This window comes from Gymnoscopelus braueri (assembly GCF_963280865.1).
Source record: "Gymnoscopelus braueri genome assembly, chromosome: 17".
Lineage (NCBI taxonomy): Eukaryota > Metazoa > Chordata > Actinopteri > Myctophiformes > Myctophidae > Gymnoscopelus > Gymnoscopelus braueri.
In genome coordinates, this window is record NC_137617.1 from 10,376,487 (window position 1) to 10,392,881 (window position 16,395).

General features: G+C 37.8%; 1 protein-coding gene across 11 annotated transcripts in view; it reads right to left on the minus strand.

The window, feature by feature from the left end:
- Positions 1 to 16,395, minus strand: part of LOC308104104 (uncharacterized protein) — a 53,826-nt gene that overhangs the window by 15,176 nt on the left and 22,255 nt on the right. For 5 of the 11 annotated variants that reach the window (XR_013934792.1, XR_013934793.1, XR_013934794.1 and 2 more), the window contains exons 1-3: positions 4,120 to 4,247; positions 3,157 to 3,275; positions 2,114 to 2,219 (exon numbers count right to left, since the gene is read on the minus strand). Coding sequence is in view for 3 of the 11 variants with exons in the window: in XM_080454404.1 (XP_080310530.1) it covers positions 10,263 to 10,282; positions 10,374 to 10,628; positions 11,229 to 11,297; positions 11,382 to 11,471; positions 11,599 to 11,734; positions 11,879 to 11,998; positions 12,756 to 13,009; positions 13,222 to 13,448; positions 13,548 to 13,600; positions 13,713 to 13,762; positions 14,045 to 14,080; positions 14,170 to 14,308; positions 15,129 to 15,289 (1,610 nt within the window). In the remaining 8 variants the exon portion in view is untranslated. Of the gene's footprint in view, positions 1 to 2,113; positions 2,220 to 3,156; positions 3,276 to 4,119; positions 4,248 to 4,717; positions 4,781 to 9,149; positions 10,283 to 10,373; positions 10,629 to 11,228; positions 11,298 to 11,381; positions 11,472 to 11,598; positions 11,735 to 11,878; positions 11,999 to 12,755; positions 13,010 to 13,221; positions 13,449 to 13,547; positions 13,601 to 13,712; positions 13,763 to 14,044; positions 14,081 to 14,169; positions 14,309 to 15,128; positions 15,290 to 16,395 lie in introns of those variants that run through there. The other 6 variants (XM_080454404.1, XM_080454401.1, XM_080454403.1 and 3 more) reach the window with 5 other exon arrangements.

Consider the following 16,395-nt stretch of genomic DNA (forward strand, 5'->3'; position numbering starts at 1 on the left):
GCATGAGTGTGTATGGGTTCTATGATTCTATGAAGAACAGCCCAGGTGCATCAGACATTTAACACAACCACCTTTAGACTCATCTCCGTGATAAAATATAGAGATAATACAATACTATTTGTTCAAAGGTCTACTCAAAGAAGCACTGGTCCTTTGTGGGGGTTACTATGCAACCGCTCACACACCTGCACCAAGCAGCTAATGAGCCTGATGAATCATCATCATCATCTCTGTCAATAGTGTGACAGAGTTCAAAATGGTAGCATGTCTCCTGTAAATCATCAAACAATCTAATCACATAATCACCTAACCCAACTATTTGTCGAGTTGTAACAGGTTCCATTAGGGATTATGTTTTCACTCCTCTGAGTTCGTCTGTCTTTCTGTCTCTCCGTCTGTAAATAGCTAATCTCATTAACTGTTTACAGACAGAGTTAATTCATTAATTAATTCTTATTTTTGCCCTCAAAATAGTCAGGTGTCTTTGAGATTGACAGGTGATGCGATGTCACAGTGACCGCCTCCAGCCATGGCTGCATGCATGTGTTATGGTACTAAAATTAGAGGAGAACTTGCAACAAACACATGAACATGCCCGTCTGTTTAGCTGTGGGGCTTACAGCAACTCAAGCATTGATAATGTGCCTGAAATGTGCAATGACAACACACAGAACCACTTCACAGCATGGGGCTCACAGACAAGGGAAGGCTGTAAAGTTAACTAAAAGTTATTTAGACTATTTTGGTTTGTGTACGTACAGAACGCCTGCAGACAGGTCAGTGCGCAGTTCAGCATAGTGCACCTCTGACAGCCATATGTCTTTTTTTACCCGCTGCTTCAAATAATGAGCCTTTATTATGAATAGCTTCTGTACAGAATAGAATAGAAAGATTGGCACACTGGCCTGTCAGTTCTGTTCATAACATGAAAAACTGCACCGGCTGCACCGCACTGAGCTCTGTCCAGACTCGTTTTACAACTTCATCAAACAACTGTAATTTTAGCAATCAGTTTTGATATTCCTTATTCGTCGTTCAACATTGTCTTTCCATTTTTAGCTCCACATTGTTGCGTTTATATGCGTTCATGTCTTCCGAACTTCCCTCATTAACCTATTGCAGTTAACACCGTGAAAAGTAATCGTTGATGTAGTAGTAGTGTAGCTGTCCAAGGGGCTTTATAGACATATAAATGTTTCTTGTAAATAACCTATTAACTCTTTGAAGCACCAGAACAACATCTCTGTTCATTCAATCGCACACTGCAGAACAATAATAGAGCTACACGTCACCGTTTACAGATTTTGTTCAAATGCAAATCGGTGCACATTATCTAGTCATGTGATCAAGACGTATCAGTCTGATTTTCCTGTTCCATTCTGATCAGGTACGATTGGCTTACAACGTTTGCGGGAGTGGCCATTTCGCATAAAATGCCACAAATCATGAATGCAATGTTCGATTGCTTTGAATCTTTGCACGTACATTCCCACTAGGCCAAGGAAGAAATACCACTTTTCAAATCTGCCTCATGGTGGCGCTATAACAGGCCAATTCACATGACATTTTGGCCTATAACTCTTGAACCGTAGTTCATACAATCAAAATGATTTTCCCCCTGGATTCCTTGAATCATTACACTACTCCCCAAATAGGCCAAACCCATTTACACCTCACAAGATTATTATTTTTTGGCCACTACTCTACTTGTAGTGATTGTGTCCAAACCTCTCCCAAATTGGTACACCGTACACCATATCTCTGTAGTCATGTGATCAAGATTTCTTTTCAGATTCCATTTCGATTGACTATGATTCGCTTTCACAGTTTGCAGGCTCGAGTAGGCAACCCGGCCTTGCAAAAACCTGACACTTTTCTTGTTGAGACTTGAGTGTCTAAAACAGTAGTAGTTCCCTAATGTAAACATTGTGCACACACGTCACCATTTTGCATTGATATCCCTATCCAAACTACTGTTTGCTGCACTGAATTCACTCACAAACAATAGCCACATTTTGCAAACACACTGGAGTTATGCTGCACCTTCTGAATGTGTACTTATGTCATAATGATCACATTGTTATCGTTCAGTAAGTTGATGCACCAAACTAACCTGTTCAACAGGAAAAATAAGCACATAGAACGTTGGTGGTTGTTGTTGTCAGACAGCTCGCTCTCCTCAGAATGAATGGGTCTCCCTCAATGATCTCTCCGAGAATCTTAAATTAAAAGTTGAATAAATTAAAAATAAATAACATAAGCGCACATTTGCACCCAAAGGACCACAATGGAAATAAGCTCTCAAGCTTTTTTGTTGTATACTTTATGCATTTTGACAATAAAAACACCAATTAATGAATCAATCAATTAATTTACCTTTGTACCGAAGCCTTCTAACAAATTTTTTTTTACTGAGGAATGTCCAGTGTGCCTCAAGCATTCAACATGAGTTATCTTTATCATTTGTTGAATGACGACAAGGAGTATTGTTGCTGTATTCGATTGTATTGACCCACTATGTTTGACTGATTGTTTTAATGACTCAATGTTTTCCAGCATTTGAAGATTGATCGTTACTTTTTTATTTGCACCTGTATTTGTGTAGAATGCATATTGTGTGAAGCAGTGACATTAATCTGTTGGAAGGTAATTACATTTTGCTCAGTAATTCCTTGCCTAGTTGAGTACTACTAACCGAATATTGGTCTTTATTATTAGTTCCTTCCCACATTATATATATATATATATATATATATATATATATACACACACACACACACACACACACACACACACACACACACACACACACACACACACACACACACACACACACACACACACACACACACACACACACACACACACACACACACACTTGAATAGGAAAATAGTTATTAAACTACTTTTAACATAAACTGTATGGTAGATGTTCCATCATTATACATCAATACATCATTATGCATTCATCTAGACTCTAAGCTTTATCTTGCAGTGTGTCATCATGCACTGTAAATGAGTCTCTGTATTCATTAACCTGCTGTAATGAATTACTCTGGACAAAAGTCACACACATTACTTCATCTTTTTGTATCATTGTAATGAAGGTGTTCATGTCATATGGTTCGTTTGATAGGTTACTATAGCTATACCCACTGTGTTTGAGTCAGTCCCAGTTGTTAAGGACCTGTTAGCAGGTCCACATCATGGACTCCATATTGGAGTATAACTGATCAGAGAGATGTAGAACTGCTGATATTCGCATAGGTTTGTTGCTGTAATTGACATTAAAAGTAAAATTATAGGCATTATAAAAGTCGCCCTCTGTGTATTTATCCTACATTTGTATTGTTACAGTTGTAGTCACTAGGTAACACTTTACTTAAAGGTCACATTTATAACGCATTATAATGCACTTATAAGGCATTATAAATTATAAATGTTCATAATTATGTATGACAACATATTACAATGTTTATAACGTATTATAAGTGTTGGTCATAATGCATTATAAGCTCAGTGGAACAGCACATTATAGCTACCTTAACTTAGTTAGTTATAAAGAGTATTTTTTAGAAGTTGTTATGCATAATTATAAACATTTATAACGAGTGTTATGAAGCATTATAAGTGCATTATAATGCATTATAAATGTGATTATTATGCATTATAGACAAGACCTTTAAGTAAAGTGGTACCTTGTAAGGATAATGTGCTGTTCCACTGAGTTTATAATGCATTATGACCAGCACATGATATTATTATAAGTTATAATACTTCATAACCCTTATTATAAGTTGTTATGCATAATTATAAACATCTGTTGTGTTATAATGCCTTATAAGTGCATTATAATGTGTTATAAATGTGATTATAATGCATTATAGATGCAACCTTTAAGTAACATGTTACCATAATGATTCTTAGTTTTAGAAATGGAAGCTTGTAGTTACATACTGTACTTGACATGTTCATTGACAAATCCCTAAGAGCTGAATTTATTATTATGTCCAAACACAATGAAATAGCTTAGAAAACATCTTACAAAACACACACAACACACAAAAATAGTGTACATACAGCACTACAACAAGATGTGACATGTAATGTCATATTTACCAGCTTGGCTACCGATAGGCCAACTTAATCAGCGCCCAAACACATGCGCATGATGAAACCATGTCAGAGAATGCTGCAAAGTCCAGCTAAAAGACTTGAAAAGTACTGTCGTGACTCTTGCAACTTACTAAACATAAAAAAATAAACAAGACAAAAACTCAAGAGTTAAATTATTATTTTACAGTGTACACACTCAAAGTTATTATTATTATTTATTTATTTTACCAGATTTCTGTATATTCCTGTAGAAATATGCAGATATCCTAAATGATTTCTTACCATCTTGCAACTTCCAAGTTGTTTCGTTTTGTTTTATGCCTAACGTGTTAAGCAGCTAACAAATCAAATTATATCACCACTTGGCCAATAAAGACATTCAGAGTCTGAAAGTTTCAGCTCCACATTGTGTGTAATAATGATGTGATACTTCACATTAAGACAATGGTATAGTTAATTATGGAACATTATTAAATATCTACGTATAACCATACCTAATAGCACTGATACCACTATTTCTACTAATTGGAATCACTTGACATATAAGATTGAAAAGCACAATAACCCAATAAAAAATAAATAAGACAAAATACAAACTCACTTGTTCTTCGCAGGGAGCAGTTGGTCACAAAGAAGAGGAAGTGATGTCTTCTGTGGCTGCCTGATACTGCCTGCACACACACACACACACACACACACACACACACACACACACACACACACACACACACACACACACACACACACACACACACACACACACACACACACACACACACACACACACACACGCCCACTTGCCTGCCTGCCTGTACGCAAGCATGCACAACACCCCAGCCATTTCTCCCTCTCCCTCAAGACAAGACAATGACAATAACAATAACAAAAATACTTGTTATGGTACATCCTTCCTCCATAATTCTAGTAGGAATATTGTATATGAACCTTTTACTGGTGTTGGTTGATTGGACTGTTGCTGATAGGGGAACAGAACTATTCTATGGTTGGGAGTTGCTGGAAGTCTCTCTGGAATGGAGACATACAGTACATGCACGCACACAAAGAAATTGACTAGAATGTAAACTGCACAGAACTGTACATATCTGATGAGATAAACTCAGTGACTCACTATAACTGTGCCAGTAAATTACTCAACCAGTTGGAATGAGGTTGGTAGAGTACATGCAGCCAAGAGGTTGGTACAAAACCTACAGTGAAATGTTAGCCTGGCATTGCCAGACTGATGACGTGGATTCACTCACATGTTCCTCCACGGTTGTGACTCCACGTCATCAGTCTGGCAATGCCAGGCTAGTGAAATGTAGCCTGCTGCATGCTACTGAACTCAATGTATTACCTGTAACAAACAGGACAACTACAAAGACAAACAGGTGTAACTGTCCTACAAAGATAAACTGTCAAAACTGTCTAGATAGTTAGGTACTAAGTACTCTATGTGCATTATTATACATAACATCATGTTATGTATAATATATATAACAAGATATGACATGTAATGTCATATTTACCAACTTGGCTACCGATATGCCAACTTAATCAGCACCCCAAAACCCTGCAGGCATGACAAAACCATGGCAGAGCATGCTGCAAAGTCAAGCTAAAACCCTTGAATCTTACTAAACATTACAAAAAAACAAGATATTAATACATACAGTCACCAGTTTTTTGAGAGAAACAAGTGGTCAGGTCTACGAAAACAAGCCTTTAAGAAGCAAATACTTTTACAACTTGAACCCTATATACATCGACAATTTGAAAATAGCGATCTACAAGCTCACAATGTGTTGCGTTGCGACACGTTGTGAGCTTGTCAATTTTATTTTTAAAGAACCGTGAAACCGTTTTTCACGGTTTGAAATATATTATATATTATTATTATTTGAAATATTTTGATACACAAATCTTGTGGGATAAATACATATTCATTTGGGGGTCCTTGACATGATATAGTTTGAGAACTGGTTGAACAATATTAGACAGCAAGCCCAAATAAGCAACTACACGTTTAGAAACAAGCCCAAAAATAAGCAGACTTGGCAACACTGACAGTCACTTCATTGTCCCTGATCCAACGAGGGGTGTGCCGAACCAGCTCCTCTGTCTGCCAAACGCACAGAACAGAATGTCTGCTTTGATTAACCACACCACTGAAAAACCTTTATTACAATTGACATTAAAAAAACATAGTAGAAAAAAATAAATACATGTAGTTAAGACAGTAAATGTTCCAGAAGAGGGAGAAAATATGGAGAAATGGTCTTATTGCCTTCTAAAATATCCATAATGTAATCCCCAAATTGTCTCAAATGCAAATGTTATGTTATGTTATGAGTCCATGTTTTGTTTTAGTCAAGTTGCAATTCAATTTATGATAAATTAAATACAGCACAAATAACTGATAATCCTTTACATTATTTACTAGGAAATATGCCAGCTTCAACAGATGAACATAGTGCAGCTGCAGAACAGCAAGGTGTAGTGAGTTGGGGATGAACCACCATCTATAACAGTGCTTTTCAAACTGGTGGCCACCAGAAGGAGTAATTTGAAAATAGCAATATATAGTCAGTCAATATTTTTCAAAAATGTTCAAAAATGTTTTCATTTATTAAAGCCATTTCGCGGGGGGATTTTGAAGTAAAAACCAACTGTATTGTATGTGCTGACATTATTATAAACTCAATAATTAGAGAGCTTTATGAGAAAGAAAGAAAGAAAACACACCTGGCTCTCCTTGCCAGAGACCTGGAAGGTGTGTTGGTGGTCCTCATTGGTGGTCTGCTGCACTTGCATGTCCTCCACTCTGATTTGCGTGTGTACAGCGAAACAGTGTCCCACCAGGCTGAACTGTGGAACAACTCAGGAAAATTAGAAAACTAACCTTATGGAGGGTCACATCCCAAACCTTTGTAGATCACATTTTGAATAGGGCGTAATGTCTAAATAAATGCGTCATCAACTTGACAGGCTTTTCCCCCTCTACAACCTTTACCCCCATAGGGCAAAAAGTAATAATTTGAATCTTATTATTTAAAAATAACATTCCATTGTATGTTTTATCTTAATAGGAGATGGCATTTATTTATTATTCTTAAGGCATACAAGGCTTATTAACCAGGGTTCTTTTTAACAATGTTATTACTGTGCTTCACAAAAAAGTTAGAAATGGGGTTAGAATATCGTTGTTTTTGGCCAGAAACCTTGTATCTCCATATTACAACTTTGTATGTTTTTTTTGCAAATTGAGGCCCTACTTCATCATACAAGAGTGTTGCACATGAAAATAGCCAATCTACAAACTCACAAAGTTGCGCCGAGTTTAAATAATAAAAAAGGAACGGTTTTGGACATACAGTACAAGGTTTCCACCGGACACGTTGAATTTAGAAAATAAATAGACAGATTCTGTATAACAAGTTGGACTGATATCACATTGAGAACATACAGGCAGACAGTGGATGCAAAATATGATTTTGTGAAACATGTTAAAATGTTGGACTACCTCTAACAGACAAGGCCTCATGCCTCATGTGTGACCTTTGGTACCTCCCAAGGGGGTCCCGAACCCCAGGTTGTAAACACTGACACAGGCATTATCACTTCATGTACAAATGACCTTTAATACACTGTGACATCTGCTGCTAAGTGTTGTGTGTGTGTGATAGAGAATGGAACTGTTTACCTGTTTAACAGTTCAAACTGCTACAAATATTATATTAGCAATCCTTCTCCTAACCTGTTCATTAAAACATTTATTTAAGTGGTACAGTGATAAAAAAAAACGCAAAGGAGTATAGTGAACTATTCGAAATGAGGACATAATGACTTTTATTATTCTTCTTCAGACTTCAATTGCGGTTGACATCCATAAACGTTTCATATCACCATCTACTGCACTGTAATATAGTCACAGTGCAAAATAATTTCATTCCCAACACCCAACTGAGTTGATGTGAATCCTTCCCTCTTGACAAATACCCCCAACAACAACAACCATTTTGGTATTTTTTCTGTTTTTCATTTGTCTATGGTGTCGACATTACTCCTCAGACCATTGGTTTTCAAACTGTGGGTCAGGACCCACAATTGGGTCACAGCAGGGGGCCATGTGGGTGGGTTGCAGGATGTTTTCAATATATATTATTTATGTAGAGAAAGGCGTGGCTAAAGGCGTCCATCATCCAATAAAGATGTCTTCATACAGGGATGTCTTCATATTGGGGGTTAGTGCATGTCGTTTGCTGTGCCTGCATGCTTTTTGTGTACATTTCTTTTTAGATAGCTTGAGTGCAGAAAACCGTTATGAGCAGTAATTATCATATGTTTTGTGCCTCATAATGTGAGTGTGTGCCTGTGTGCGTGTGTGCGTGTGCGTGTGTGTAACCAAAAGTGTGCATGTGCTCTTCTACTGGCATTGAAAACTTCTCCTCACTTCCCTCACTCCCTATCTCCTTCCTGGCTGTGGACACCACTGGCAGCCTCATTTACACAACCTTCAAGAAGCTACATTATGAGGTGAGTGTGTAGCAGCTGTGTCTGGAGTTGAATTCCTCCACAATGCGTCTTCTTCAGTGTTCACCCTCAACTTTATGATTAATTAAGATGAAATGACAAACAGGCCTGAATTATGAATTTGTGTAGATGGGCACCACCACCAAGTGGCAAGACAGGGGAATTAATATCTGACATGGTTATAATATAAACATAATATGAACATTGATAGTATTATTAGTACATATTAACATTACAATACACCAGTGCATTAAATAGTATTAGTAATATTAGCAATATACATTAACAGTCAGTGAAACCGCACATGGTCCCAATGTTTTCAATGTCTGTCTGTCTCTCTGCATGCTGTCTTACAGCTACAATAGTCTGTCTGTCTGTCTGTCTGTCTGCCTGCCTGCATGCATGCATGCTGTCTCACAGTTAAAGTAGAACACGTGATTAGCTCTGGGTTGATCATTATTCAAGGTCAACTGCAATATAAACAATAAACAACACACAAGTAGACATACAAAGTCATTGTGTTTAATTAACACAGTCTCAGATATGTAGCTTATAGGTAACATGATAAAAAGCACTTGTTCAATGTACAAGGTTCAATATATTTGTCATGCACTTAAAAATACCACACATATTCAAATGCAATTCAAAAAGAAAATAAATCTGATCCCACAATGTAATGAAATATCTACAAGCTCAATTTTTTTGGAAAACGTCTAATGACACGCCAAAAATAGGGACAACAGGTTGAAAGAGGTTAACACTGCTTGTAATAAGAAAATTGCTATACAAAGTTATAAAAAAGAAAGAAAGTGGTTAACACAGTATTCAGATCCATTGAAACAGAAATTCTAAGACATCCATAAACTGTAGCGGATCAAGGTTGGCTGTAATGTTAGGATTTTATGTACATTTTATCTAGTTTTAACAAAGCATTTCATTATTACTAATGTTATGGCAACAGATCTGTAGTAATTGAGATAGGATACACATTTTAAAACCTTTTTCACATATGTGACGCTTTTTCGCTTCGCTTTTTCGCTCCGTGGAAGCTTTCATTGACTTTATAAGGTTTTTAAAAAAATTATTCGCATGAAAAAATCGCCCCTGTTGTGTAAGGACCTTTAGAGTCCAGAGGGAAGCACCCACATCCTGAATCACACTCAGAACAGGGATAGAACCTGTTCGGTCATCTGGGAGTGAAGTGGTGAAGTTGGTAAAAGCAACTGGATTGGGTCACTTGTAGTCACTGCCACAGTGCCACGTGAATTGGAATCCCTGCCATTGTAATAATGTTCTAGTTTATCCCAGTATGGTTTTTGAATGTAAACAGCAGTTAATAGAATGGAGGGGAATTCCTTTGGTTGGACAAAAAATGGTTGACACTTAATTGAAGGTGTTCCACCACTAGTGAACAGGACTGGGAGATTACTTCCACATCAGTGCATCATGAGTTCAGTTAACCATGAAACGCACTCCCCCACATTTTACCTCGCTGGTTGTGTTTCACACAAGTGTTCTAGTTGTTTCACAGAGATGGACGGATGTATGGATGTGTCTGGGAGGTTCGAGATCAGCCAGGTTTTCAGCGTCCACTGAGAGCTAATACAGCATGATCATCTGCCCTGATCTTCTTCTGGAATTTGACAACAAACAAACAAAAACCATGTCACACAGAATTCCAACACACTGGTCTGAAAGAGGGATTTGAAGTTGTTGGTTCTTACCCAGATCTTCAACAAGAAGCCAGTCATGCTTTTGCAGAGCATCGTAAAATGCTGACATTGCTCTTTTTCCTTTTGGACAAATAATGTCAAGTAGTACTCTCATTTGATCTTGACTGGTCTTTGCTACTTTGATTTCATTATAAATCTCATTTGTGAGAATGTTTTTTTCAAGAAGGTCATCGGCTACACGTAGAACCCCTCTGACGCGCTGAATCAGGTCACTCCAGTTCTTCTTCACAAAGTCAGCTTTCATGTCTGTAAAAAATTGTGTCATATAATGAATAGGGCTGCGAATTTGCTGGTAACTCATGATACAATACGTATCCTGGTACAGGAGTCACAATATGATTTTTGCTGATCTTTTACACCACCAAAATGCCACAAGATAAAGCCCAAAATAATCTTTAGTTGAACTGCTATGTCCACTGGGTTCTCCCTTCTCCTTCTTTCTCCCTCTACATTGCTCAGAGATTTACCAGTATACGGTAGAGCTCAGTGCAATACAAATGCATACATTTCATTAAAAGAAACAAGCAAAACCACGATCAAACTAAATATTGCAATACATGCCTGTCGTATCGATACAATAAGTATCCCAATACAATATGTGACCGTAAAACACTTATTTGGGGAGAACATATTTTGTAAATGAGCTGCCATACCAATGATGCCTGCTTATGCAATATTTTACTGGTGTTCTTTTGCCCAAGTAAATTATAACAATATGAAAAATATGAAGTGCAACTCCAAAACAAGATGGAATTTTGCAAACATTAGGAGGAGGATTGTTCTTTTTTAATGTTTACAGTAATTTTCAAATTAAAATATCTAAGGAGTGAGGAAGTGTAAATTCACCTGGCTGATGTAGGAGAGAACGTCTTTTACGGGTTCCTTCATCTAATGCATCGGATCTCTGCTTTCTGACTGTAAGAGAGAAATAAATTATTGTCTGGTTAGTACATGATGAAAATCCTGACATGACAATTAAACCATATGAATCATACTTACACATACTGCTTTTGCTTGAGCCTGACTGAAGCGGACCAAGGAATCGTTGTAGTTTGCTTGGCTTTTTCTCTGTGCTGCCCGCCAGGTCACCTGACACGAGAACAAAAGATAGGCATCATTATTCATAAATACTGCAAGGTTACAAACATTATATGATCAAGCACACATAAACAGACATTCAAGTAGATAGGTGACTGTGTACATTGGTAGCCTATACCTTCTCGAATGGTTGCAGACCATGGCGTATCTTCAGTACCACTCGCTTTAAGATAAAATGTGAAGGGAGGTGGCAGCTCATAGTATGCTTCAAAGTAGCCTTTGTATTTAGTTGATGCAAGGGTGAATTTCAAGTCCTGCACGGACACATATTATTAATAACTTGCATCACACATATACACTGTACAACATGTTAGTACATACAGTATGTCTACACCTTTACAAACAAAACATGGAGCTGCCTTCCATGGTATGCTGAATGAGCATCAAGACAAACACACCTCAGGGTGAATTTCCGCACTTTGTTCACTCATGAGATGGTACAACTTCTCTACCAATACACAGAAGTTATTCTTGTCAACTCTACTGAAACAGCCCTTCTTCAACTTCTTCTTTATTTCCTGCCACACACAAGAAAAAGAGGAGGACAAAGTCATGGACAAAACAAGAGGACAGATGACTAGAGGCAAGGAAGTAGAGAAGACAAGTCACTTCCTTCTATCCAATTAGTAGGTAGATAGTAGGTAGATAACATGTACTCAATACTATACTCGACCAATACTCAATATTGAACACCATGTTGAAGTAGTACAATGTCTGACTAGTCAAAATGTTCCATTTTGACTAGTCAGACATTGTTCAGAGCACAGTCCAAATAAAGTCAAGTCTAGCAACAAACAACAACATCTAAATATTGACATTAATCACTATAAGTTTTTGAAAATGTAATACAAAATTGTTTAAGCCTGTAGTCCACATTGTGTTCAATGTTTATCTCCAAAATTACTCATATTGATGTAGTCTTAACAATTATTGGGCAATTACCTGGCAGTGTGCCAGGTCTGTAGGGATTTTATCTATTATTGTGCCCCTTTCTAAATTAAATAGGGCACAAAATACAGCAGATGCCAAAAGTGATCTGAATATCTGATTTGAATGACCCTGAGGCTGTTGGCTATTATTATGTTGATGTATGTAAATGTTATCTCAGTTGTTGTAATTTTGCGTCTTGTAGTCCTACTACGTTCTGTGGTTGGTTGACGATGAGGACACTCAGATTTACTGGTTTAGCTGTTAAATGTATGTATTAGGAAAAAAAGCACCCATGAAAAGCACACATGAAATCTTTCTGTCTGCATCTCTTGGTGCAAATCTCACTGTAATATGCGATGAACTGCAGTTGAGGGTGAGGTAGATGCGGAAAGTGTGACTGTTATCACTTATCCGCAGATCCTCGTAGACCAGCACCGCTCCGTGGTGTTCCACTTGCTGAGTGTCCCGGGCGATGACACCCAAAGGTGACAGGGAGGACACTGACCACTTCAGATGACTACCAGAGTACTGGACTCTGTCAATGATGGGATTTTTGCCAGTGATGTGCAGGACACCAAATACCATCTCATTTTCCTGGCCTGAGTGAAGACAGCAGGAAGAAAGGAGGGAGTTTTGTAGAGACAACAAGACAAAGGCTGAGCACAGATAATAGTGTAACAGAAATATCACTCTAGGATACTGTTTGATTCACTGTATTGTAAAATAATGCACATGTAATATGTTTAGTTGTGCAGTCAATAATAAATATCTCTGGCCCTCCAATGAGTCCAGAGGCAGCATACGTTCTCACCAGCCAGGCACAGGGAGTGGGGGAGCTGGATGGACTTGAGGGCAGATGGATCCTTGTCGACTGCCTCTATGTTGAATATGGGACCAGCAATCATCCAGGGGCTCTGGAGGAACATGCCAAACTTGGACCAGGGCAGGACGGAATAACACACCAGAACTCGCTCCGATGCCTCAAATATCAAGCCTGTGAACACACACTCATATGTCCCCTCTCCTTCCAGCTGAGCCCTAAAACATACACACATACGCACGCACAGTCAAAGTCTCATAAGGAACAATATAAATGAACCGATGGGCAGATTATGCTAAAGTAATGTCCAGACTCACTGCAAGCGCTCTCTGGAGAGCTTCTTTGGAACGATCATCTCACTTCCGTAGCTCTACCAACCAAACAAAGACAGTAGATTATTTAGGATCACCAACAGCCATACATACAGTACATATACATACACATACATATCAAGAAAAGATTATCTACTTAGGCAAACTGACCTGCTGGATATGTTTGCATTTTTCACAACATGATCTTGAGTACACCTCATCTGGGGGGACAAATAACGATAGCTACTGTACACATACTGGTGATGTGTTGAAGATATTGGTGATATTGGATATACACTACAGTATATCCAATATGTTTCCCATTGAAAAGTTCAACTTCAGGACCAGGCATTAATCATGGGCAGCAATGTGATCAAGCCCAATGTTATCATGATGTGAATGGGGCTAAAATTCGGACAGAGGTGATGCAGAGGTGAGTTTGTTCAGGCATAGATTTATATTTGTGATTTATAGATTCACATGTTCATTCATCTTTCACCTACCGTTATCAGAATCATCCAGATCAAGTTCCTTGAGCTCTACAGGAAGACATAAAAAGAAACTGTAGTCCTGTGAAATCCTTCATTTTGTATTAACACCAAGAAGTAAGGAGTGTTACATGTTGTACCTTCATCTGTGCTTTCTATCAGCATCATCTTCCTCCAGCCATCAAAGGCAGATAGGCTTGTGGTACAGGGATATGATCCATATCTCTCACCAGAATCCTCAACCTCTTCTTCTTCAGATGACATATCGACAGAATACACCTAAGAACAGATTTTTCAGACATTTCAGACAGATTCAATCAGTCTGAGAAATCTAAGTCATCTGAGTGACTAACCCAGTTCAACTGTAAATGCTTACAGAAAGTAATACATAATTTGTCATCTACGCCTATGGAACTATAATAAAAGCACTAAAGAAATCACTCAGCTGTGTAGATCTTTCATAGAACCTATTTGTAGAGCACAACAGCTCACAAGGGAAATGTCATTATTGGCAGATGAGATAACTCAACTCGTTCTTGATCATTTATGATGGAGAAATTACATGAATGAAAATACTTTCTAAAAGTAAGTGAATCTTTGTGGATTCTAACTTTACAGATGTATCTGAATGGTCAAAAATAATATTTAAATATTATATGTTGCTGGCGTGATTCTTATTTTAGGTTTTAGGGAATAATTTCATTGTGTTTTTTCCCCTGTATTTTGTCATTTATTTCGTTTTTTCTCTCCTCTCCTCTCCTCTCTCCTCTTGACTAGAAAGGAACAGATTTTAGGAGACCTACTTGAACAATTACTATAAGCAATTACTGACGTATGATCGTGTACATTTGTAGCTACTTTCCATGTCTAATGCTGTACTTGTGGACTTATTTTACTCATTCTGTGCATCTGCAGTAAGACATAGTGGAATGGAATGAAATGTGTGGAATTGATGTCAAACTAAACACCATTATGACTAGATTGATTGTAAAACGACTGTAAAACTATAATATGACTGTAAAACTATAATTATTAGGATGGGTTAAATTCAGAGGACAAATTTCACATTATGTATCTATGAAACATCTTCATCTCTCACACTCATCGCATCAGTGTCTGTCTGGGTTGGAGCTTCAGACATTGTGTCATATCCTGAAGAGGTCGCTACTGATGCACGATGTCCCTTCAGCAACCAATCAGAGACCTTGGCAGGCGACCAGCGGTACAAACTTCCTGATTCAGATGGTGTTCCACCACTCACTGGAACAGAAGTCAACAGACAGCGAGACATTTACAATGATAATAATACATTAATAAAGAACTGCAACAGTTCACTATCTATAACGATATTACATACTGTTAATATTCACATTTTCATTCAGATAATTTTCAGTTTATATGCACTATTACTGAAAGATATTTTTTGTGTGTTCAATGTATCCACATTTCAGAGATGATCTGAGAAATTATTAAGTTATTCTGCATCCATGTTCTGAGAAAATTCACTGTAAGATCAATCACATTGAAGCCTGTTAGCAGATAAATTATATTGATACTCCATACTTGGAGGGCACAATAATTACACTGTCTACGTATGTCTCCCTCTCTCTCTCTGTGTCTAGTGCTCATGCGCACTCGTTATGGATATGGACGATTATGTTATTTTACTCGTCAACAAGTAAAATGTATGTAAGGACCATTGGTCCTTACATACATTTTACTTGTTGGTCCTGGACCAAGTGTAACTATCTGGCACCCTGGTCGGTAAAAAAAGTGTATTTCCTAATCTACTACTGTAGATCTGCTCTGCTGCTTGTCGTCCTACTTAGCATGTAATTGCCTCAGTTATCAATAGGGTTGGGATCTTTTAACAATCCCTCTTAACGGCTCCCTTTAGCGATTCCTAAATATTTGACTAAAGTACTTCATTATAATTGTTGATGAACACAAAGTCAATCATAATAGTACATACAGTATTGCATACATAATATTGTAGTGGTTCTCAAAGTGTGGTCCAGGGACTCTCTGGGCTACTTGAGGGGGTTAAAAATGGACCCTTACAGGTCTAATAACTGTCAGATTTATGGAGGTCCTTGAAATTACAAAGTTTGAGAACCACTGGTATTGTAATTGTACAAAATGTTTGGGCCGCTATGCGGCCCTCACGTCTAGAGTTCGACGTGCCACCGCCGATGTGATTGATATGCCCATGTATGGAGATCTGTGTGTCTGAGTGTCAGTCCTATAACTATATATAGGGGTGGGCAATATGTCAAAAATATCATATCACGATTCTTTTGAGGCAAAATCACGATTCACGATCGTATCACAATGTATTTTCATGTTGTTTTTTAGGATTATTATTA